Raw genomic sequence first — 26,591 nt, 5'->3', positions numbered from 1 at the left:
TGGAGACCCTACAGTCTTTCGGATGGATCATCAACTTTCCAAAGTCGATCCTATCACCGACTCAATCACTAACGTATCTTGGCATGGAGTTTCATACTCTAGCAGCGATAGTGAAGCTTCCGCTGAACAAGCAGCGGTCACTACAGACAGGGGTGCAATCTCTTCTGCAGGGCCAGTTGCATCCCTTGCGGCGCCTCATGCATTTCCTAGGGAAGATGGTGGCAGCCATGGAAGCAGTTCCCTTTGCGCAGTTTCATCTGCGCCCACTTCAATGGGACATTCTCCGCCAATGGGACGGGAAGTCAACGTCCCTGGACAGGAAAGTCTCGCTTTCCCAGACGGCCAAGGACTCCCTACAATGGTGGCTCCTTCCCACCTCATTGTCTCAGGGAAGATCCTTCCTGCCCCCATCCTGGGCAGTAGTCACGACAGATGCGAGTCTGTCAGGGTGGGGAGCAGTATTTCTCCACCACAGGGCTCAGGGGACGTGGACTCCGCAGGAGTCCACCCTTCAGATCAATGTTCTGGAGATCAGAGCAGTGTATCTTGCTCTACTGGCCTTCCAACAGTGGCTGGAAGGAAAGCAGATCCGAATCCAATCGGACAACTCCACAGCGGTGGCATACATCAACCACCAAGGAGGGACGCGCAGTCGGCAAGCCTTCCAAGAAGTCCGGCGCATTCTAATGTGGGTGGAGGACAGAGCATCCACCATATCCGCGGTTCACATCCCAGGCGTAGAAAACTGGGAAGCAGACTTCCTCAGTCGCCAGGGCATGGACGCAGGGGAATGGTCCCTTCACCCGGACGTGTTTCAGGAAATCTGTCGCCGCTGGGGAGTGCCGGACGTCGACCTAATGGCATCCCGGCACAACAACAAGGTCCCGGCATTCATGGCGAGGTCGCGCGATCAAAGAGCTCTGGCGGCAGACGCCTTGGTTCAAGATTGGTCGCAGTTTCAGCTCCCATACGTGTTTCCGCCTCTGGCGCTCTTGCCCAGAGTGCTACGCAAGATCAGATCCGAGTGCAGCCGCATCATACTCGTCGCTCCAGACTGGCCGAGGAGGTCGTGGTATCCGGATCTGTGGCATCTCACGATCGGTCGACCGTGGTCACTGCCAGACCGACCAGACTTACTGTCCCAAGGGCCGTTTTTCCATCAGAATTCTGCGGCCCTGAACCTGACTGTGTGGCCATTGAGTCCTGGATCCTAGCATCTGCAGGATTATCTCAAGGAGTCGTTGCCACAATGAGACAAGCTAGAAAGTCGAATTCGGCTAAGATCTACCACAGAACGTGGAAGATTTTCTTATCCTGGTGCTCTGCTCAGGGAGTGTCTCCCTGGCCATTTGCATTGCCCAAGTTTCTTTCCTTCCTGCAATTGGGGTTAGAAAAGGGCTTGTCGCTCAGCTCCCTTAAAGGGCAAGTTTCGGCACTATCCGTGTTTTTTCAGAAGCGTCTAGCACGTCTTTCTAAGGTGCGCACGTTCCTGCAGGGGGTCTGTCATATTGTGCCCCCGTACAAGCGGCCGTTAGATCCATGGGATCTGAACAGGGTACTAGTTGCTCTCCAGAAGCCGCCCTTCGAGCCTCTGAAGGAAGTTTCCTTTTCTCGGCTGTCACAGAAAGTGGCGTTTCTTGTTGCGATCACATCGCTTCGGCGAGTGTCTGAGCTGGCAGCTCTGTCATCCAAGGCTCCCTTCCTGGTGTTCCACCAGGACAAGGTAGTGCTGCGCCCTATTCCGGAGTTTCTCCCTAAGGTCGTATCCTCTTTTCATCTTAATCAGGATATATCCTTGCCTTCTTTTTGTCCTCATCCGGTTCACCGGTATGAAAAGGACTTACGTTTGCTAGATCTGGTGAGAGCACTCAGAATCTACATTTCCCGCACGGCGCCCATGCGCCGTGCCGATGCACTTTTTGTCCTTGTCGCTGGTCCGCGCAAGGGGTTGCAGGCTTCTAAAGCCACCCTGGCTCGATGGATCAAAGAACCAATTCTAGAGGCCTACCGTTCTGCGGGGCTTCCGGTTCCTTCAGGGCTAAAAGCCCACTCAACCAGAGCCGTGGGTGCGTCCTGGGCATTACGTCACCAGGCTTCGGCTCAACAGGTGTGCCAGGCGGCTACCTGGTCCAGTCTGCACACTTTCACCAAGCATTATCAGGTGCATACCTATGCTTCGGCGGATGCCAGCTTAGGTAGAAGAGTCCTGCAGGCGGCAGTGACACCCCCGTAGGGGAGGGCTGTTTTGCAGCTCTAACATGAGGTATTTCTTTACCCACCCAGGGACAGCTTTTGGACGTCCCAATCGTCTGGGTCTCCCAATAGAGCGCTGAAGAAGAAGGGAATTTTGTTACTTACCGTAAATTCCTTTTCTTCTAGCTCTTATTGGGAGACCCAGCACCCGCCCTGTTGTCCTTCGGGATGTTTTTTTGTTGTTTGCGGGTACACATGTTGTTCATGTTGAACGGTTTTTCAGTTCTCCGATGTTATTCGGAGTTAATTTGTTTAAACCAGTTATTGGCTTCCTCCTTCTTGCTTTGGCACTAAAACTGGAGAACCCGTGATACCACGGGGGGGGTATAGCCAGAGGGGGAGGGGCCTTGCACTTTTAGTGTAGTGCTTTGTGTGGCCTCCAGAGGGCAGTAGCTATACCCCAATCGTCTGGGTCTCCCAATAAGAGCTAGAAGAAAAGGAATTTACGGTAAGTAACAAAATTCCCTTCTTTTTGTTTGTTGCCATACATGAGAAGTGGACTTTTTTTCTCCCTGATGTGGCATGTGTGTTGTCTCCTGACTTTTTCACATTAATTTTTTAATCTGAAGCTGGTAAGCTCTGAACTTCTACTCCTCCATTGACTCTTCACAGTAAATTAGTGTACCTCTGCAGTACACGGCTTGTTCTCAGTCTGCTCTGTCTTTCATCTGTTTTATGCTTCCCAATAGACTTTAATGGCAGAGGCTGATCCGCAAAATGGAGCAGACACACTAATCAGTTTTTAAGGCTATGTTCACACACTGCATCTGTTACTCAGTTTGTGGTGCATTTTTGATGATATAAATATGCACCTTAATGCATGTATTTCCTTTCCCCAGCAAAGTCTGAGATTTCTATTTTTCTGTCCACACTGGGCATCTTTTCTTGGCTGCGTTTTTGAAGATGCAGCATATCCATTCTTTTTGCGTTTTTGAGCCCTTCCAGTCAATAGATTTGACTTAAAAAAAAAAAAAATAAAAAAAAAAAATGCATTGGGCAAAATGTAGTATAAAAACTAGGGATGATCGAATAGCTCAAATATTCGGCTTCGCGAATATCCGACAAATAGGTCGCCGCTATGCGAATATTCAATGCGTAATGTAAGTCTATGGGAAGCCCGAATAATTCCGATTAGTTATTCGGGTTTCCCATAGACTTACATTGCACATCGAATATTCTCGAATAGCGGCGACCTATTCGGCAAATATTCGTGAAGCCGAATATTTGAGGTATTCGATCATCCCTAGTCAAAACGCGCTGGGGCCTAAAACGCTTCATCTTTGCGGTTAAGAAAAGGTGCAGTGTGTGAACTTAGCCTAAAACTGCAGTATGTATAGTTCAATGACTCGATGGCCCTGATTCATCTAGTCTGGTGATTTGTATGCTGGTCTTGATGAGGGGGTCTGTTAGGCTAAGTTCACACATCCTGTGTTTTGCATCAGTCACAATCCGTCGCCTTGGGGAATTACGGTAACCTGCAAAATATTTTGCAGGAATCCTGTATTTCCCCATAGACTTCTATTAGCGACGGATTGCGACTGATGACCCTGCGTTGCATCCGCTGCGTCGCGGTCCGTCGTTTTTGACTGACCGCCGAGCGGGGAGCAACGCAGAATGTAACGTTTTTCGGGCCGTCAAAATTAACGCGCCGCGCAGGAATCCGTCGCCATCCGTCAAGCTTGTAATGCATGTCTATGGTGCTGGATTCCGTCGTAATCCGTCTTACAACGGAATCCAGCGCAGGATTCCGTCATGCTCTACTGAGCATGCCCAGCATGCTTGGCACGCCCACTGGGCTGTCCCAAACACAGACGGATCATGACTGATCCGTCAAAAAACGGACGCACAGCGGATGTAACGGACGCAACTGATCCGTTTTTTCACAGGATTCCTGTGAAAGGAATCCTGTGAAAAACACATCAGTTGCATCAGTTGACATCTTGAAAATGACTGATCCGTTGCTGACGGACCTGACGGATTGAAAACACAGGATGTGTGAACTTAGCCTTAGAGATAGATATTCCTAATTCATTAACCCCTTCACCCTAGGGCGATTTTTTTTTTCCGTTTTTCAGTTTTATTTATTTATTTTTTTTGCTCCCCTTCTTCCGAGAGCCGTAACCTTTTTTCCATTTTTTTTATTTTTCTGTCAATATTGCCATTAGGGCTTGGTTTTTTGTGGGACGAGTTGTACTTTTAGGCTAAGTTCACACATCCTGTGTTTTCAATCCGTCAGGTCCGTCAGCAACGGATCAGTCATTTTCAAGATGTCAACTGATGCAACTGATGTGTTTTTCACAGGATTCCTTTCACAGGAATCCTGTGAAAAAACCGATCAGTTGCGTCCGTTACATCCGCTGTGCGTCCGTTTTTTGACGGATCAGTCATGATCCGTCTGTGTTTGGGACAGCCCAGTGGGCGTGCCAAGCATGCTGGGCATGCTCAGTAGAGCATGACGGAATCCTGCGCAGGATTCCGTTGTAAGACGGATTACAACGGAATCCTGCACCATAGACATACATTGCAAGTGTGGCGGATGGCGACGGATTCCTGCGCGGCGCGTTAATTTTGACGGCCCGAAAAACGTTACATTCTGCGTTGCTCCCCGTTCAGCGGTCAGTCAAAAACGACGGACCGCGACGCAGCGGATGCAACGCAGGGTCATCAGTCGCAATCCGTCGCTAATATAAGTCTATGGGGAAATACAGGATTCCTGCAAAAAATTTTGCAGGGTACCGTAATTCCCCAAGGCGACGGATTGTGACTGATGCAAAACACAGGATGTGTGAACTTAGCCTTAAATGAAATCATACGTTTTACCATATTGTGTACCGGAAAACAGCAAAAAAAATTCCAAGTGCGGAAAAACTGCAAAGAAAAAGTGTGATTGCACAATCGTTTTTGGGATGTTTTATTCAGTGTTCACTATATGATAAAACTGATGTGTTAGTGTGATGCTTCAGGTCAGTCAGTTTGTGGACACCAAACATGAATAGGTTTACTTTTATCTAAGGGGTTAAAAAAAATTCACAAGTCGGTCCTAAAAAGTGGCTCACTTTTTGCGCCACTTTCCGAAACCCATGGCGCTCTCATTTTTCAGGCTCTATGGCTCAGTGACTGCTTATTCTTTGCATCTTGCGCTGACGTTTTTAATGGTACCATTTTTGCGCAGATGCTACATTTTGATCGCCTGTTATTGCATTTTGCGCAAAATTTGCCGCGACCAAAAAAACTTAATTTTGGCGTTTGGAATTCTTTTGTCGCTGCGCCGTTTACTGATTATATTGATTTTATATTTTGATCGGGCGTTTCTGAACTCGGCGATACCAAATGTGTGTTTTTATTTTTTTAACCCTTTAATTTTCAATGGGTCGAATGGGGGGGGATTTGAACTTTTAGGTTCAATTTTTTAAAACTGTTTTTTTGTTTTGTTTTTATTTTACCAGGTCCCCTAGTGGACTATAATGATCAGCAGTCTGATCGCGCTTCCATTTCTCCAGATCATAGCTGAGATCTGGAGAAAAGCTGCTTTATTCTCACACACTGCCCTCTGCTGGCAGTGAGAGAAAGTGACTCATGATAGCTACAGTAGTCCTCACATGCCCCTGTGCTTACCATGTCAACCACCGGAAGTCACATGATCACGTCACGTGACTTTTGATGGGGATGGTTAAGTTATGCTTATGGCAGCGCGCTGATACATCTCGCTGCCAAAATCTGACAGTGAGATGTAAGGGGTTAATAGGCGCGGGTAGAACGCAATATTTAAGGGGTTAATAGGCGCGGGTGGAACGCGATTCCACTTGCGTCTGGCAGGCACACATCTTAGCTGTTGAAATCCGAGGAAAAACCACACCAAGTAATGTCATACGGTTGTGTGAATATAGCCCAAATATGTTGCAGGCTGCCTTCTGAGGTCATTGGCTTAAGAGGGTTATGCTGCCTGAGCTGAAAAGTCTGCAATCATTTTGTGACTGCAGACTGCTGAATTCTGACATTATGTAATGCACACACTGTCATGATTCCCCTGTAATACCCTTTTGGGTATTCAAGTGATGGCATGTGTTCACTTTGCATACTTATGTCACATGCTGTCATTGCTCACCTAGCTGCTCTCAGTAGAAGAAAAGTGTGATGAGCCAACGATGCAGAGAACGCCCATGGGTCTCGTCATTTCCCTCCTACACAGGGAACTGAGGAGAATCCTGACTGTGTGTGTGATTTACACTGTTATGATTCGACAGTCTTTTAGTTGAACTCAGACTTATTGTTCCATCCTGGATAATCTCTTTAAATGTGCACTTCTTCTTTTCTTATTTTCTCTAGATGGTTGTTAAAACCTTTATGGACATGGATCAAGATTCTGAAGAAGAGAAGGAGCACTATCTGAACCTCGCTCTTCATCTGGCTTCCGACTTTTTTTTAAAGCATCCAGATAAAGATGTGCGCTTGCTTGTAGCCTGTTGCCTTGCAGATATTTTTAGGATTTATGCTCCAGAGGCACCATACACTTCTCCAGACAAACTGAAGGTGAGTCTGTGTTTTGGCTTTGAACGTACTGAAGGTAAAATGTGTGAGAGACAAATAACTTGTCAAATCATCAAAATAGTAATGACCAAGCTGGGAAATACTGTACTGGCTTTACACCATGTTCCAAATTATTATGCAAATTGGATTTAAGTGTCATAGCGTTTACATTTTTTCAATGAACCTCATTGAAGGTATTGTCTCAGGATTCTTTGGATCATTGAAATATTTCTCAGATACCTGTGAAAATTAGTTTTCCATATGAGTCCAATAAAAGGAAAACTGGATGTTCCACAATAGTAAGCAGGCCACAGTTTTCAAGTAACATGGAAAAGAAAGGATCTCTCTGCTGCCGAAAAGCATCAAATAGTGCAATGCCTTGGACAAGGGATGAAAACATTAGATATTTCACGAAAACTTAAGCGTGATCATCGTACTGTGAAGAGATTTGTGGCTGATTCAGAGCACATACGTGTTCGTGCTGATAAAGGCAGAATGAGGAAGGTTTCTGCCAGGCAAGTCCATCGTATTTAGAGAGCAGCTGCTAAAAAGCCATTAAAAACCAGCAAACAGAGATTTGAAGTTGCTGGTGCCTCTGGAGTCCCTCAAACCTCAAGGTGTAGGATCCTTCAAAGGCTTGCTGTGGTGCATGAACCTACTATTCGCCACCCTTAACCAGTGCTAACAAGCAGAAACAGTTGGAGTCTTTTTTACTGATGAGTGTCGAGCAACCCTGGATGGTCCAGATGGATGGTTGGTGGATAGCCACCATGTCCCAACAAGGCTGCAACGTCAGCAAGGAGGAGGAGGAGGAGTTGTGTTTTGGGCCGGAATCATAGGGAGACATCTGGTAGTCCCCTTTAGGGTTCCTGAAGGTGTGAAAATTACCTCTGCAAGGCAGGGCTGTGGAGTCGGTGTTAATTTTGGTGGAGTCGGTATAAAATGGACCGACTCTTAAAATATATAATGAATTGGGGACAGTAGTGCAATGCAGAATGTGCTGAATATTTTTTCATAGGAATTTTGGGAAAGTTATGAAATGTCCTATAAATGGCTGTTCTATTCCCGATCTAAGGCTACATTCACACACAGCGTTTTTGTAGCGTTTTTGGAGGATACATTTTTCAGCTGAAAAAGCAGATCAGCTTTTTAAAAAACCGCATCACCTGAAAGGTTTTTGAGCTCATAGATGTTTTCAATAGCAAAAGCAGACTAGAAAACCGCCACAAACTGACTGCTCATTCTTTGTGAGGATCCGTTATTGAGCCCAAAAACGGATCCTCATAAAACGATGTGTCTGAATGTCATATCTTGAAACCCACTGACTTTGCTGGGATGCCCAGAGTCACTGCATTTCACTGCAAAAAAAACAGATCTACAAAAACGCTGTGTGTGAATGTATGTAGCCTGAGGATCTAGGCTTTGTCTTAGCTGAGATAAGTCTGTGCTGCACTTGAGCACCAGTGAAGCTCCTCCTCTACAGGCAAGGGTAAAACGTAACCACACTCAGAAAGAAGGAAGGCCGCACTCCTCTCAGAATTGCTAGAGTGAACAGGAGAACAAGATTAAGGTCATTACTTCTTAAAGCATATTTAAACTTTTAATAAACTGTGCATAAATCACTAGTCCAGTATACTGTATGTTCTCTGTATGCTGGATGCGTTTGTTTTTTCTTTAAGCTCATGTACTTGTGTTGCCCAGGGTTATGGAGTACTCGGTTCCGGGCGGTTTGCAATTGGGGAATGTCACTTTGGTGGCCGTTGCCCGGTTCCGTGCTCTGGGTGCTTTTTGAAAAGGGGGATATATTTACATGATTTAGGTTAATGTTTATACTTGACTCCACTTGCGGCTGCATATGTGGAGCCACCGCAGCAGAATGTCACTACTGGGGTTGGTGTTAATTGCAGCCTGGATGGTAGGCCCTCCGCAAGCAGGGCCGGGCCCCAGAGGATGGGTGATATAACAGCCGGAGGCAGAAGGTAGTCCACACAGAGATTTAGTGCAACTGGTCTTTAATCACTGCTGGTTGGTAGTAGCTGGATACCCGAGGCCGGCTGGTTTCACCTCCAGGTCCCCTTCGTCCCAGTGCCAGTCTGGTTCTCTGGTACCTTCTTCCCCTGCACCTGTTTTCTGGTAAATGGGTCCCCGTGGTATAGAGCAACTGGGGGGCCCAGTCTGGTGGTTTGTCCACTTCTGTCCGCCTGATGGTAGTGTGAACCCTGTGGGGTTGGAGTCTCTGGTCCTGTCCCCTGTTCTCCCTTTGCTACCGAGTCTAAGGATTTTTAGGGGTCAGCGAGGTCCTTGATGGTCCCCTTGCTGTGCAGGTGTTAACAGGTTTGCATGGAGCGCTTTCCTGTCCTAGGGTCCTGTACCCCGTCGGTGAGTAGTTCCAGGAGCGCTCCACCGACAACTACTCTCCTGGGTACCAGGTTACCGTCAACCCGGGACAGCTCATGCCTTCATGTCCACTTTCACTCTCCGTCACACTCTACTCTACTCTGCTGTCACTGTCCACAGTCCTCCCCTCCCACCTGGTCAGCTAGTGGACTGGAGTGGCTCCACCTCTAGGTGGCCATCCATTGGTCCGACCCTAGGTTTGCACCATTGTATGGGGGATTGTTTTGGGGAAAACTGGGATTACCTGGGTTTTTGATGTTAGACGCTGGTATTCCGGGGGCCTAGGGGGTAGGCCCTGCATCCTTGCAGGAATGCAGAACCTTGTAGCACCCTGATGGTTTCAGGGGCGCTATATACTTTTGGGAGGATAGCTTCTATACAATATACAGGGAAAATACAGCAACAGGATTGATGAGGACCTGTATAGAAGCTAAAAGATCAAGTTATTAGCTTTCTTAGGCTACTTTCACACATCCGGATTTTTGCTCTGCGGCACAATACGGCGTTCTGCAGAAAAACAGCAACCGGCTTTTGTAATGCCGGTTGCGGTTTTTTTTTGCATAGACTTACATTAGTGCCGTATTGTGCCGCAGGGGCTTGCGTTCGGTCCGGTTTTGGCCGCATGCGGCAGATTTAGCCGATGCCGCGGCCGGATCGAACGTTCCCTGCAACGTTTTTTTGCTCCGGCAAAAAACACCGCATCGCGTCGCATCCGGCCGCTGCGGCGCATTTTTCAATGCATACCTATGGAGGCCGGATGCGGTGCGATGCGGAAAAAAACGCATCCGCTCGCCGCATGCGGTTTTTTCCACTGCGCATGCTCAGTAGCATGCTGCAACCGGAAAAAAACGGACGGGCCGCATGTAAAAACTTATGCAAAGGATGCGGTGTTTTCGCCGCATCCGTTGCATAGTTTTCACAGCCGGATTGAGCCGCACTGCTCAAACCGGATGTGTGAACGTAGCCTTATCAGTTTTTTTTCCTGGAGTATGATACACAACAAACCTGCCCCCTCCCTCCTCCCCTCTTCATAGACTGAAGCAATCTGATGTGAAACATTTAGTGAGCGGTACCGAAGAAAAGCCTGAGATTGGAAATTCAGAGTAAAGCTATCTAATGACATATTTTACAAGATTTATATTTGTCACCTATACTATTGATTTATGCAAAGTTTTTTGTTTTATTTCTATAAAAGTGTACTACAATAAATTTTTCACTGAACTATAAGCAATATATGTGGGAGTCAGTGCAAGAGAAATTGAAGAGTCGGAGTCGCAGGTTTGGCTTACCGACTCCACAGCTTTGCTGCAAAGTATATAGAGTTTCTGACTGACAACTTTCTTCTATGCTACAAAAAGCAGAAACGTGCCTTCAGGAGCAAAATCATCTTCATGCATGACAATGCACCATCTCATGCTGCAAAGAATACCTGTGTCATTGGCTGCTATGGGCATAAAAGGAGATAAACGCATGGTGTGGCCACCATCTTCCCCTGACCTCAACCCTATAGAGAACCTTTTGGAGTTTCATCAAGCAAAAGATCTATGAGGGTGGGAGGCAGTTCACATCCAAACAGCAGCTCTGGGAGGCTATTCTGACATCATGCAAAGAAATTCAAGCAGAAACTCTCCAAAAGTTCAATGGATGCAAGAATTGTGAAGGTGAAATCAAAGAAGGGTTCCTATGTTAATATATAACTTGGCCTGTTAGCATGTTTTGGATTTAAATAGCTTTTTATTTCAGTGAATGTGACCTCCTAATGCTGAAAATTCCACAAATGAGCATTTTCAGTTCTTTAAAACATATAAAATGTTTAGAAATTCTACTGTGCCTAATAATTTGGAACAGTGTGTTTTTGAGTTTTTTGTTTTTTTTAATTTTGAAGATTATACCGTTATCATTGGGAGGTTTCTTCAATAAAATTCAATGTATACTCTAACGGGTGATGACTTTTATTAGACTGTCATTTGCACCGACCATTTAGGAAAATCAGAGAAAAATATCATTTGCATAATAATTTGGAACATGGTGTAGTGGGGTTTCTGACCCTCTTAAATGGATATGGCAATTTTATTTATTAAGTCATGTGCTTACCTACACTGCTTGTCTAGGGGCTATGTGTTCTTCACCAGCCTTTTGACTACAGATGAGCGAACCTGAGGTTCGGTCTTTGTGACACATACTTTAAAAAAAAAAACAAAAAACCCCACAGTTTGAATTCGAAGTTTTGATGCTTTACATATGATCAGCACTTGTGCGAGCATCGCTGCGGTCGGATACACTCAGTGCTCAGCCCAGTGTGAGCCACTTGCAGTGTTTGAACGGCTCTCACTGCGGGTAACAGCGTGATCGGATGTAGTGTGCAGCAAACAAAAAAAAGAAAAACCCTGCCCACCTCCACCGGAAGTGATCGGTTTATGGCTGGCTGCATGTAAATGGAGATCAGAACTCCCGAATTAGCGACTTCTATTGGAGTTCAGGTCAAGTTTGGATCCCAAACCAATCTTAATTTAAAGTTTTTGGCTGCACCTGCCGAACCAAACTTAGGCATGTCTGCCCATCTCTACCAGTGACCTGATTCTTATACACTTCATAGTGTCTGATACACAGCTGAAACCCCCCGACACAAATGGACATGTGCAAGTATGTCTAAATGAACCCTTTGGGTGATCATATGTTCACAACAAAAATTGCACATGCAGTACAAGACAGAAATGTATGTAATTTATAATGTATATACAGTGGAACCTTGGATTAGGAGCATAATTGGTTCCAGGACTGTGCTCTTAAACCAAGTTACTCTTATATCAAAGTGAATTTTCCCATAGGAAATAACTGAAACACAGACAATTCGTTCCACAACCCAAAGATATTTACTGTATTTATACAAACTTATTACAGTAATACATAATAATGTCCTGTATTCATATAAAATTATTACATTACACTAATTCAAAATACTGTACATTACAGGAAAAAAAACAAACAAACTGCACTTTAGCTTACAATAAAATTGGTGTGGGAGAGGTACAGTATAAGCAATGCAAAAGGATAGACATTATATATATATATATATATATATATATATATATATATATATATATATATATATATATAATATATAATACTGTATTGTACAATGGTATACTGTGTACTGTATACAGTACATATGGACAGAAAGGTACCTCTAGAGCGCGTCTCTTATTGCAAATCATTGCTCTTAAGCCAAGTTACAAATTTGTAAAAAGCTTTGCTTGTCTTTCGAAACTCTCTCAAACAAAGTTACTCTTAAACCAAGGTTCCACTGTATTAGTGTAAGGCTATATGTGCACACTACATCTTTTTGGTGACCACAAAGATTCATGCTTTTTGCCCCCCCCCCCCAAAAAAAAAACAAACAAAAAAACCCGCACCTGCTGCAAGAACTCATCCATAAAAGCATGCGTTTTTTGATTCATTTTTGTCCAATGCATTTTTGAGTTGAGATCTATGCCTGGAAAGGCTCAAAAATGCTGGCACAAACTGCATAAAGAATTGGCATGCTGCATCTTTGTGATCACCACAAAGATGGACCCAAAACAATCTGCAATGTGCGCATGGCAAAAAAGAAATTTCATAGACTTTACTGGGGAAGGAAATGCATGCAGTTTTGGTACCAAAACTGCTCCTGAAAAATGCGGGGAAAAACGAAGCGTGCGCATGGGGCCTAAGGAAGAAAAGGGATTTAAAAAGGGAAAAAAAAGAGCAATTCAATAAATGGATGCAAATTCTGAACAGAGTCCATAATATTGGGGAATCTGGTTTCCATTTCCAAAATCATCTAAAAGGCTTCTCTCTGGTGTGTACTTTTACTCTTCTTTTTTTTTTTTTTTTTTTTTATAATACCAATCTCACCCCCCCCAAACTGGTCTGGTAACCTATTCAATACCTATGACTCGAGAGCAAACCTGGCAAAGTGCGGCTTGCGGGCCACATCTGGCTCTTTGGCTGTTCAAGTTCGTCCCGCAGACCAGACAACCAAAGGGTTTGAATACCACGATGGCCCAAGAGTTACACCCATCCAGTCATGTTCACCTGAGATTTTTCATTCGAGCAGTTCCCATAGATTTTACCATAAATTTTAGAAGTGAGCTCAAGGCACACACACATTTCTACAAGCAACAAACTTCAGTGTTGGACCCTATTACAGTTATCACTGTCTTTGTAATTTAACAGGATATTCTCATTATATTGCATAGGTAAAATTGTGTACTGTTGGAAAAAAAGAAACTTTGCTGTTTGTTACAAAAATTCTTTCTGTTCTGAAGAATTCAATGATTTAGAGTTTTTTAGTTTACTACTAGTCTGCCAGTGACGGGCCACCTTTACACTCTGTGTTAAATGCCACCCCAGCAGTTTTTTTTTTTTTTTTTTTAGTTTTTTTTATTTCACCTTTGGACTGCTGCTTTAAATCGAAGTCCCCTGCCCCTAGTGTTATACGCAACATCTGGCGTCTTCATCTGTTATCGGTGCTGCTCCCGTCGGTCTTCTTTAGTTTGTGCCCTGCCGGCAGCTTCATGGTGTGCATCAGAAGTCACAACTCAATTCAAGTCTATGATAGTCTTGTATTTGCTCTTATAGAGTTGTATTGACAACTTGTGGCGTAACTTCTTACTTCCAGTCTGTTAGAAGTTACAAGCACAAAATGGCACTGCAGGACTGGAGCAACTCCGACTGGTGAATTGCCTTGGGCCCCCACCCTTAGTGGTCAACAGCACTTCCATTCCAAGGTTAAAACTGGTTATGAACCTTTGGTAACATCATGTGACCATGCTGTTCCAAAAGGTATTTTAACTGCAGGAGTCTAGAGGAACTGAAGAGGAGACAGGCTAGTAAGCAGAGCCGGCGTTAGGTGGAAGGTGAGGCAAACTGGGCAGTTTTTAAGGACTCCCAATTTAGTTGGGGTTCCCAGGATTTCTATTGAGGTTAAGACTGCTTAAGGACCTTTGATGACATCTGTCATGTGACAATGATGTCACCAAAGGCCCTTTAACTGCAGGAGTCTAGAGGAGGCGTGTGCGTGATATGAATTATATTAGAGGCCAGCCATCTTGACCTATTGCAAGAGGATTGTGAAGACCACAGCAGTGTTTTGTTTTTTTTTATACTTTGCCTCGTTAAATAAGATCTGGTTCAGGTGATCACCTAATCAGAAGCACATTAAATAGAATGAGGTGACTCTGGTTGGAATTCAACTGACACTGGAATGGAATGGTCAGACATGTAGAGAAGCTGATTTTTATGAAAATGTGCAGTGGTCTCCTAATTTTTGCCAGAGGTGTGTGATAGAGAGAAATAGATAGATATAGATTTATTATTATTATTTTTATTTATTATTATAGCGCAATTTATTCCATGGCGCTTTACAAGTGAAAGAGGGTATACGTACAACAATCATTAACAATACAAAACAGACTGGTACAGGAGGAGAGAGGACCCTGCCTGCGAGGGCTCACAGTCTACAGGGAATGGGTGATGACAGAGCTGGTTGCGCAGTGGTCTACTGGACTGAGGGCTATTGTAGGTTGTAGGCTTGTTGGAAGAGGTGAGTCTTGAGGTTCCTCTTGAAGCTTTCCACGGTAGGGGAGAGTCTGATATGCTGAGGTAGAGCATTCCAGAGTATAGGGGAGGCACGGGAGAAATCTTGTACACGATTGTGGGAAGAGGAGATAAGAGAGGAGCAGAGAAGGAGATCTTGTGAGGATCTGAGGTTGCGTGCAGGTAGGTACCGGGAGACTAGGTCACAGATGTCGGGAGAAGACAGGTTGTGCATGGATACCATATTTTTTGTTTTAACCCCTTCAGCCCCCGGGCATTTTGCGTTTTTCCATTTTTTTGTTTTTTTCCTCTTTCTTCCGAGAGCCATAACTTTTTTTTATTTTTCCGTCAATCTTGCCATATGAGGGCTTTTTTTTGCGGGACAAGTTGTACTTTTAAATGAAACCAAAGTTTTACCATATAGTGTACTGCAAAACGGCAAAAAAATTCCAAATGCGGAGAAATTGCAAAAAAAGTGTGATCGCACAATAGTTTTTGGGATATTTTATTCACAGTGTTCACTATATGGTAAAACTGATGTGTCACTGTGATGCCTGAGGTCGGTACGAGTTTGTAGACGCCAAACATAAATAGGTTTACTTGTATTTAAGGGGTTAAAAAAAAATTCACAAGCTTGTCCAAAAAAGTGCCGTACGTTTTGCGCCATTTTCCGAAACCCGTAGCGGTTTCATTTTTCGGGATCTATGGCTCAGTGACTGCTTATTTTTTGCGGCTTGAGCCGACGTTTTTAACTGTAGCATTTTTTGCGCAGATGCTACATTTTGATCGACTATTATTGCATTTTGCACAAAATTTGCGGCGACCAAAAAACGTAATTTTAGTGTTTGGAATTTTTTTTCGCTATGCTGTTTACCAATCAGATTAATTAATTTTATATTTTGATAGATTGGGCATTTCTGAACGCGGCGATACCAAATGTGTGTATTTTTAATTTTTTTTTTTTTTTAACCCTTTAATTTTCAATGGAGTGAAGGGGGGGGTCATTTGAACTTTTAAGTTTTTTTTATTTTTTCTGAATTTTTTAAAACTTTTTTTAAAACTTTTTTTTTTTTTTTTTATTTTACTAGTCCCCCTAGGGGGCTATAGTGATCAGCAATCTGATCGCTCTGCCATATCTCCAGATCACAGCTACAGAGCTGAGAACTGCAGATATGCTGCTTTACTTTCAATGCCGGCTGTATTCCGGCATTGAAAGGAAGTGACTCATGTTAGCAACAGGCGTCATCACATGAGCGTGTGCTACCATGGCAACCGCCGAAAGTCACGTGACTTCCGATGGGGGCGGGGTAAGTCACTGTAATGGCGGCGTGCATATACATCTCGCTGCCAGATTTTGGCAGCAAGATGTGAGGGGTTAATAGTCGCGGGTGGAAGCGATTCGCCGCGGCCTGCCAACGGCAGGGGATGGGAATTAACCTCACACGATCCATGACGTACCCAGTACGTCATGGGTCGTTAGGGGTTAAAAGACGGACCCCAAATTTTAGAGATGAAAAAAGGTAAAAAAAAAATAATAAAAAAATGGGGTCAGTCTTATACTCCGATGTTGTCTTACCGGAGGGGGGCAGCAGTGGTGGTGAAGCAGGTCACAGGAGGCAGAGGTTGTGCTGGCAACGGCGGTCAGTGGCAGCAGCAGCGGCGGTGGTCAGTGGAGGCAGCAACGGTGGGTCAGTAGTGGAGCAGGCCGGTGCGGTGAGTGTCTCTGTCCGCGGTCCCCATTCAAATGATGGCGCCTGGAGCGGCGCATGCGCAGATGGAGCTCTTGTCCAAGAAGATGGAGCTCTTGTCTCCACGAAGATCTCCATATTATTCCATCTTTATTTTATAAAAAACATGCAGGTACAAGCGGTGGGGAGGGTGAGACAAGCCATACAACGCCGGAACGGCCCACCCGGGTGGGCCGGTCCGGCGTTGTATGGCTTGTCTCACCCTCCCCACCACTTGTACCTGCATGTTTTTTTATAAAATAAAGATGGAATAATATGGAGATCTTCGTGGAGTGCGACTATCTTTCTCCTTTGGATTATCTGTGGCTTGTGCTCTGAGTCTGCACCAGGATCCCTTCCATGGTCTATCGGGGTTTGAAATGCGGAATATACGGCAACACGTGGAGTAGGCGGTGCATCGGGGCCTCTTACTTCTACTATAGATAGAGGGAGAGGGGGAGAGAGGGAGAGGGATATATATATATATAGATATAGATATATATATATTATATATATATAGATATAGATAGATACTAGAAGGTGGCCCGATTCTAACGCATCGGGTATTCTAGAATTGTGTAGTTAATGTATGATTTTTGTTTATATATATATATATATCTCATGTATATATATATATATATATATCATGTATATATAATGTATATGTGTATATATATATATATATTTTAGAGAGAGATGTGTGTAGTTGCCAAGTGTTTTTGTAGGGGCTGTAAATGTTCTGGGTGTTGTCTGGGTGGGGGGGTGAGAGCGGTGTTGTTTGTGTGTTGCATTGTGTGTGTTGCGTTGTTTGTGGAGCGCTGTGTGTCTGCAGTGTTGTCTGTGTGTGGTGTTGTGCGGTTTGTGTGGGTGTGGAGTGTGTGTGTGTTTTGGGGGGGAGGTATGTTTTGTGCAATGTGTGTGTGTTGTGCGGTATGTGCGTATATTTGTGTGCCGCGGTGTTTGTGTGTTGTGTGTGTGCGGCGTTGTCTGTGTGTCTGTGTGTGTCTGTGTAGGGGGGTGTTTGTGGTTCCCAGTGTGTGTGGTGTGTTGTGCGGTGCGTGTGTGGCTGTGTGTGTGTTTTGGGGGGAGCTGTGCACCCCCATCGTGCTCCATCCCCCATGCTGCGCATCCCGATCGTGCTCCATCCCCCATGCTGCGTACTCCCCATCGTGATCCTTCCCCCATGCTGCGCATCCCCATCGTGCTCTATCCCCCATGCTGCCCACCCCCCATCATGTTTCATCCCCCCATTCTGGGCACCCCCCATCGTGTTTCATCCCCCCCCATTCTGGGCACCCCCCATCGTGTTTCATCCCCCCCCCCATGCTGCACCCCCCATCGTGCTCCATCCCCCCCCATGCTGCACCCCCCATCGTGTTTCAACCTCCCATTATGGGCATCCCCCATCATGGTCCATCCCCCATGCTCCATCCCCCCATCATGGTCCACCCCCCCACCATGGTCCATCCCCCATGCTGCAAACCCCTCAGAGGAGTATAATAGGAGGCGTATAATGGGAGGAGTTGTCCTGGGGGGAGGTGTACAGGTGCCCAACGTGTGCGGGGGGCGTGGCCTAGCGGCATGGTGGGGCGTGGCCTAGCGGCATGGTGGGGCGTGGCCTAGCGGCATGGTGGGGCGTGGCCTAGCGGCATGGTGGGGGCGTGGCCTAGCGGCATGGTGGGGGCGTGGCCTAGCGGCATGGTGGGGGCGTGGCCTAGCGGCATGGTGGGGGCGTGGCCTAGCGGCATGGTGGGGCGTGGCCTAGCGCCCCAGTGTGAGGGGCGTGGCCTAGCGCCCCAGTGTGAGGGGCGTGGCCTAGCGCCCCAGTGTGAGGGGCGTGGCCTAGCGCCCCAGTGTGAGGGGTCGTGGCCTAGCGCCCCAGTGTGAGGGGTCGTGGCCTAGCGCCCCAGTGTGAGGGGTCGTGGCCTAGCCAAATGGCCATTCCATCCGATGGTTGTCACTGTAAGGACACAATTTTGGAGCAAGACAGACAGACAGAATAAGGCAATTATATATATAGATATATAGATAGATATAGATATGAGAGAGATATTTATAATTCCTTTTGTGGTCACACACAAGTTTATTTCTGGGGGAGTTTCTTCCCAGACTGTTCTTATCCATAATTATAGAGGGGGACCATGCAGCCAGATTATTGTTTCTCTCGTGAATATTGTTATGTTTAAATGTCTTTATTTTTTTTGTTCAAGAATAAATGGATTGTTCATGGGAGGGAAAAAATGACATCTCCAGAAATTAAGACCAAAGTCATCTCTTGGAGCACAAAACCTAATGACTGTCTTATTTTCTTAGAAACACTGTAGTTGTTCTCCCCATGGAATAACCATTTTAGAACATTTTCTTATAACTTCGTCTTGTCATTTCTGTCAGTCCTCCAAGAAATGTATGACTAAAGTGGCAACAGAGAGTTAATATTCCTCTTGTTAAAGGGCATCATGTCATCAGTCTTAGGGGCCCTTTGCACACTACAACATCGCTAGCCGACGCTGCGATGCCGAGCGCGATAGTCCCTGCCCCCGTCGCAGCTGCGATATCATGGTGATAGCTGCCGTAGCGAACATTATCGCTACGGCAGCTTCACACGCACTTACCTGCCCTGCGACGTAGCTCTGGCCGGCCAACCGCCTCCTTCCTAAGGGGGCGGGTCGTGCGGCGCCATAGCGACGTCACACGGCAGGCAGCCAATAGAAGTGGAGGGGCGGAGATGAGCAGCCGTAAACATCCCGCCCACCTCCTTCCTTCCACATAGCTGGCCGGGACGCAGGTAGGAGATGTTCCTCGCTCCTGTGGCTTCACACACAGCGATGTGTGCTGCCGCAGGAACGAGGAACAACATCGTAACATCGGTATTTCCCAAATCATGGAAATGTCGGACCCTACACCGATGATACGATCACGACGCTTTTGCGCTCGTTAATCGTATCAAAAATGCTTTACACACTACGATGTCGACAGCGACGCCGGATGTGCATCACTTTCGATTTGACCCCACCGACATCGCACCTGCGATGTCGTAGTGTGCAAAGGGCCCTTTAGGCTATGTTCACAAGTGGAATCTTTTTGCCAGTGCATCTTGAGTGTATCAAAAATGCACTAAAAACGTACCACCGGGGCAAAAACGCATTATGTTTTTACTGCGTTTTTGCCCAATGCGTTTTTAAGTCAAATCTATTTGACTGGAAGGGCTCAAAAACGCTGCAAAAAATACAGAAATAATTGGCATCTTGGCTGCATCTTCAAAAACGCAGTAAAGATGCAGCCAACAAAAGATGCCCTGTGTGGACAGCAAAACAGAAATCTCAGACTTTGCTGGAGGAAATAAATGCATGCATTTTCGTACATCTTTGTCATGTCAAAAACGCACCAAAGATACATCAAAAGATCCCCTGTGTGAAACTTAGCCTTACACCGCCAGCGCGGATTGGTCAATGTCCGTCTAGAACACCCAGTTTTCAGTTTATTCATAAACTGTTAGGAGGAAGAACAGGAACAGTATAGAGTACATGTATGCGAAAAGATGGTTCAAGAGATTTCAAAATGTCTCTCTTACTGGGAATACAATCTTATTGTTGTCACAGCGGATTAACCCCTTCACGACCGGCCTATTCTCCGTGGGTTTTTTTCCCCCCGTTCCCCTTCTTCAGAGAGCAGTAACTTTTTATTTTTCAGTCAATCTTCCCATATAAGGGCTTGTGTTATGCGGAACTATGAAACCATAAGTTTTACCATATAAAGTACTGGAACACCTCAAAAAAAAATTCCAAATGTGGAATTGCAAAAAAAAGTGCGATTGCATTATGGTTGTTGAGATATTTTATTCACTGTGTTCACTATATGTAAAACTGATTTCTTGCTGTGATGCCTCAGGTCAGTGCAAGTTTGTAGACACCAAACATGTATAGGTTTACTTTTATGTAAGGGATTAAAAATAAAATCAGAAGTTTGTCCAAAAAAGTGGCCATTTTCCATGACCCGTAGCATTATCATTTTTCAGAATCTATGATTCATTGATGGTTTATTTTTTGCGTCTCGAGCTGACCTTTTTTAACGGTACCATTTTTGCGCAAATGCTATGTTTTTATCGCCTATTATTGCATTTTGCGCAAAATTTGCAGCAACCAAAAAAACGTAATTTCTTTTTCGCTCCTAATTGGGAGACCCAGACAATTGGGTGTATAGCTATTGCCTCCGGAGGCCACACAAAGTATTACACTTAAAAGTGTAAGGCCCCTCCCCTTCTGGCTATACACCCCCAGTGGGATCACTGGCTCACCAGTTTTGTGCTTTGTGCGAAGGAGGCAACACATCCACGCATAGCTCCACTGTTTAGTCAGCAGCAGCTGCTGACTATGTCGGATGGAAGAAAAGAGGGCCCATACAGGGCTCCCAGCATGCTCCCTTCTCACCCCACTTCATGTCGGAGGTGTTTGTTAAGGTTGAGGTACCCATTGCGGGTACGGAGGCTGGAGCCCACATGCTGCTTCCTTCCCCATCCCTTTTTACAGGGCTCTGGGTGAAGTGGGATTCTATCGGTCTCCAGGCACTGAGACCGTGCTCCATCCACAGCCCCTGGTATCTGCTGGACATGGAGCGGAGTATCTTCAGGGACATGGCCCTGCTACATGGAGGTACTCTGTGTCCCTGTGGGGACCGCGCAGACACACGGCAGCACTGCTGGGTGTGTTAGTGCGCCAGGGACAGCGGCGCTGTCCGCACTAGTGCCATCGCACACCACAGCGTTGCTGGGTGTGTTAGTGTATTGGGTGACTACTGCGCTAACCGCCGCTGCCACTTTTATTTAAGGCGCCGCTGGGATTTGTGGTGCGCCGGGGACTTCCGCGCCGGCCAGCACTGATATGCCGGCCGCGCTTATTAACTCGAGTCCCCGGCTTCTGGGCCTAGTCTCCCTTCGTTACCGCCCACAGGCCTGACAGTCATGGTAGGGGCGTGACGCTGCATAGCACAGCAGCGCTGAGAGCTGGAGTATGTTTTGCATACTCCACCCCTCTCACTGTGTGCACTGTGAAACCGGATTCCCGCACTTTCTCAGGCACGCCCACGGCTTCCTTCTCTACAAGGACGCCGGCAGCCATTAGTGTCAGTTTCTGTACGATACAGAGACAAGTGTGGAAGACCCTGGCATTCTGATAGTCACACAATCGCTGCAACAGGCGTTAAGCAGCACCTGTGGTGCTAACCCCACTAGTGCAGAAGTGCACTTATAGATATGCTTGTACTATATACATTGCACTGTTTGGTCGCACGTTGTATATACCCTCCTGGATTGTGCGGAGGAGTTATCAGCATATTCTCTGTGTAAAACAAAGGTGCAGAACCACATGTTTTTCTATGCAGCCGGTACAGCATGTACGGCTATACGGCCGGCAGGTTACATAGACCCCCATTATGTCTAACTCAGCCGGAGTCTCTGCTAATGGCCAGAGGATGAGGACGGTGTCTGCAGTATTTACTGACAGTTTTTCTGAGACTATGGCTATGATACTAGAAGCCTAGCAGTCCGGACATGTCTCTCACAACATGGGCACTGTTGAATCATTGATCCATGGCCCCCCTCAGTGTGAACAACTAACAGCTCCGGGAATGTCACACGCATCCCAGAGTCACGGCTCTGCACAGACGTCAGTCCCAGACAGCCTAAGCGGGCTCACTATGAGCGGCCCTCGGTTTCATCAGGGTCCTAGCAGAAGGACTCTCTGTGTAATGAGGCGGAAGTAGCGGCTCAGGATTCTGATCCTGAGACCGCTCTCAATCTGGATACACCTAATGGTGACGCCATAGTGAATAATCTTATAGCGTCCATCAATAGAATGTTGGTTATTTCTCACCCAGCTCCTCCAGTGGAGGAGTCAGCTTCACGTATTTTTCTGGACCACTCTGCCTTCAGAGAGGCAGTCCAGGAACACCACACTTATCCAGATATGCGCTTCTCCAAACGGCTTAGGATACACGTTATCCCTGCCCCCTGACGTGGTCAAGGACTGGACCCAGTGTCCCAAGCGGCATCCTCCAATCTCCAGGCTTGTAGCTAGATCCATAGTTGCAGTGGGAGATGGAGCTGCACTTAAAGATGCCACTGACAGACAGATGGATCTCTGGTCTAAATCCATCTATGAGACTGTCGGCGCACCGTTGGCCCCAGCATTCTCACCCTTGGGGCACTCCAAGCTATTTCAGCTTGTCTTACACAGATTGACACGGTTACACGTACATCTGTGCCGCAGGTGGCATCCTTAACCTCTCAAATGTCTGCATTTGTTTCTTACGCGATTCAGGTTGCCCTAGACTCTGCGAACCGTACGGCAGTAGCCTACGCTGCTCCGTGTTTTTAAACAGAGCCTGGTCTGCTCGTTAAGTGAATGGAAGGCAGATTCTGCTTCCAAAAAAGGTTGCTTAACCAGTTGCCTTTTTCTGCTGACCGACTGTTTGGTGAGCGTTTGGATGTAACCATTAAACAGTCCAGGGGTAAGGATTTATCCTTTCCTCAGCCCGGACACAACAAACCCCAACAGAGCAGGAGGCTGTCGTGGTTTCGGTCTTTTCGAGGCTCGGGCAGGTCCCATTTTTCCTCGTCCAATGTGGACTCAAAAGGATCAGAGGAGCTCAGATTCTTGGCGGGCTCAGTCACGCCCAAAAAAGAGACAGTCTGAAAACCCGCTTCCAAGGCGGCTTCCTCATGACTTGCGGCCTCCTCTCTCCGCATCCTCGGTCGGTAGCAGGCTCACCCGCCTTGGCGATATTTAGCTGCCATAGGTCAATGACCGTTGGGTGTGAGACATTCTGTCTCACGGGTACAGGATAGAGCTCACTTCTCGTCCTCCAACTCGATTCTTCAGAACTTCTCCACCTCCCGGCCGAGCCGCTGCTCTTCTGCAAACAGGGTGCACTCTATAGGCAGAAAGAGTGATGACCCCCGTTCCTCCTCAGGAACAAGGTCACGGTTTTTACCCCACATTATTTGCGGTGCCTATAAGAACGGGCCGTTCCGTCCCGTTCTGGATCTAAAACTGCTCAGCAAGCTCGTGGACACCAGGCGGTTCCGGATGGAATCCCTCCGCCATGTCATCGCCTCAATGTCCCAAGGAGATTTCCTAGCATCATTAGGCATCAAGGATGCTTATCCACTCGTGCCGGTTGATCCAGAACACTAGCGTTTCTACGCTTCGTTATAGCAGACGAACACCTTCTGTTCGTAGCTCTACCTTCCGGCTAGCGACAGTCCCACTGGTCTTCGCCAAGGTCAGGGCAGCAGTAGTCACAGTCCTGCACTCTCAGGGTCACTCTGTGATCCCATATTTAGACGATCTACTTGTCAAGGCACTCTCTTAGGAAACATGCCGACACTGCCCGAACGTTGCGCTGGAGACTCTCTAGAGTTTTGGGTGGATCATCAACTTTTTGAAGTCAGATCCGACCCCGACCCTATCGCTAACATATCTAGGCATGGAGTTTCAACTCTCTCAGCGATAGTGAAGCTTCCGCTAGACAAACGGCATTCACTACGGGCTGCAATCTCTTCTTTAAGAACCAGTCGCACACATTGAGACGCCTCATGCACTTCCTACGTAAGATGGTAGCAATGGAGGCAGTTCTTTTCGCGCAGTTTCATCTGCGTTCACTACAATGTGACATTCTCCGCCAATGGGACGGGGAGTCGACCTCCCTCAACAGAGTCGTCTTTCTTTCTCAGGCGGCCAAGGAATCTCTACGGTGGTGGCTTCTTCCCACCTCATGGTCAAAAAGAAGGTCCTTCCTATCCCCATCCTGGGCGATAGTTACGACAGACGCGAGTCTATCAGGGTGGGGAGCAGTTTTTCTCCACCACAGCGCTCAGGGTACGTGGACTCAGCAAGAGTCCACCCTTCAGATCAATGTTCTTGAACACAGAGCAGTGTATCTTGCCCTACAAACCTTCCAACAGCAGCTGGACAGCAAGCAAATCCGACTTCAGTCGGACAACTCCACAGCGGTGGCATACATCAACCACCAAGGAAGAACGCGCAACCGGCAAGCCTTCCAGGAAGTCCGGCAGGTTCTGATGTGGGTGGAAGACACGGCATCCACCGTATCCACAGTTCACATCCCAGGCGTGGAAAACTAGGAAGCTGACTTCCTAAGTCGCCGGGGTGTGGCCGAAAGGGTATGGTCTCTTCACCCGGACGGGTTTCAGGAGATCTGGCGCCGCTGACAGAGGCCGGACGTCGATCTAATGGCGTCACGGCACAACAACAATGTGCCAGCTTCATGGCACGGTTTCACAATCATCGAGCTCTGGCGGCAGACGCCTTAGTTCAGCATTGGTCGCAGTTCCAGCTACCTTATGTGCCACCTCTGGCATTGTTGCCCAGAGTGCTGCGCTAGATCAGGACCGACTGCGGCCGCGCCATCCTCGTCGCTACAGATTGGCCGAGGATGTTGTGGTTCCCGGTTCTGTGGTGCCTCACGGTAGGCTAACCGGGGGCACTACCAGACCAATCAGACTGGCTGTCTCAAGGGCCATTCTTCCATTTGAATTCTACGGCCCTCAACCTGATGGTGTGGCATTGAGTCCTGGAACCTAGTGTCGTCAGGATTACCTCAGGACGTGGTTGCCACCATGAGACAGGCTAGCATACCAACGTCCGCCAAGATTGACCACAGGACGTGGAAGATATTCTTATCTCGGTGCTCGGCGCAGGGTGTTTCTCCCTGGCCGGTTGCATCGTCTATGTTTCCTTCCTTCCTGCAATCTAGGTTGGAAAAAGGGTTGTCGCTCAGTTCCCTTTAGGGACAAGTCTCAGCGCTATCTGTATTTTTTCAGAAACGACTTCCTCAGGTACGCACGTTCCTACGGGGAGTTTGTCGTCTCAGCACTCCGTACAAGCGGCCGTTAGAGCCCTGGGATCTGAACAAGGTTCTAATTGCTCTCCAGATGCCGCCTTTCGAGCCTTTGAAAGAGGTCTCCCTTCCCGCTTTTCTCGGGAAGTGGCCTTCTAGTAACGGTCTCGTCTCTTAGGAGAGTTTCCGAGCTAGCAACGCTCTCATACAAATCTCCCTTCCTGGTCCTTCACCAGGACAGGGTAGTTCTGCGTCCGATTCCGGAATTTCTCCCTAAGGTGGTATCCCACTTTCATATCAATCAGGATATCACCTCACCTTCTTTGTGTCCTCGTCCAGTCCATCAATTTCAGAAGGATTTGCATCTGTTGGTTCTGGTGAGAGCACTCAGGTTCTACTTCCCGCATGGCGCTCCTGCGCCACCCGGATGCACTCTTTGTCCTTGTCGCTGGTCGGCGTAAACAGTCGCAAGCTTCTGAATCCACCCTGGCTCGGGGGATCGAGGAACCAATTCTTGAAACCTACAGTTCTACTGGGCTTCTGGTTCTCTCAAGGCTGAAGGCCCATTCTACCAGAGCCGTGGGTGCATCCTGGGCATTACGGCACCAGGCTACGGCTCAGCAGGTGTGTCAGGCACCTACCTGATTGAGTCTGCATACTTTTACCAAGCATTTTCAGGTGCATACCTACGCTTCGGCAGACGCCAGCCTAGGTAGATAAGTCCTTCAGGCGGCGATTGCCCACCTGTAGGAAAGGGCTGTTTGACGGCCCTATCACGAGGTATTCTTTTACCCACCCAGGGACTGCTTTTGGACGTCCCAATTGTCTGGGTCTCCCAATTAGGAGCGAAAAAGAAGGGAATTTTGTTTACTTACCGTAAATTCCTTTTCTTCTAGCTCCAATTGGGAGACCCAGCACCCGCCCTGTTTTCTCGGGGTTTTTCTGTTTTTTCGGGTACACATGTTGTTCATGTGGTATGGTTCAGTTCTCCGATGTTTCCTCGGATTGAATTGGTCTTTAAACCAGTTATTGGCTTTCCTCCTTCTTGCTTTGGCACTAAAACTGGTGAGCCAGTGATCCCACTGGGGGTGTATAGCCAGAAGGGGAGGGGCCTTACACTTTTAAGTGTAATACTTTGTGTGGCCTCCGGAGGCAATAGCTATACACCCAATTGTCTGGGTCTCCCAATTGGAGCTAGAAGAAAAGGAATTTACGGTAAGTAAACAAAATTCCCTTCTTTGGCATTTTGAAATT

The 26,591-nt window shown here is 47.0% G+C and overlaps 1 protein-coding gene across 1 annotated transcript in view; it reads left to right on the top strand.

The window, feature by feature from the left end:
• The window catches only part of PDS5B (PDS5 cohesin associated factor B), a 316,943-nt gene that overhangs the window by 84,338 nt on the left and 206,014 nt on the right, over positions 1-26,591 (top strand). Inside the window, exon 3 of the mRNA XM_075337338.1 lies at positions 6,580-6,783. Coding sequence (XP_075193453.1) covers positions 6,580-6,783 — 204 coding nt within the window. The remainder of the gene's footprint in view (positions 1-6,579; positions 6,784-26,591) is intronic.

Source organism: Anomaloglossus baeobatrachus, chromosome 2 (genome assembly GCF_048569485.1).
Source record: "Anomaloglossus baeobatrachus isolate aAnoBae1 chromosome 2, aAnoBae1.hap1, whole genome shotgun sequence".
Taxonomy (NCBI): domain Eukaryota; kingdom Metazoa; phylum Chordata; class Amphibia; order Anura; family Aromobatidae; genus Anomaloglossus; species Anomaloglossus baeobatrachus.
The sequence above is the reverse complement of the archived record's forward strand: the minus strand, read 5'-3'. Positions and strand labels throughout refer to the sequence as shown.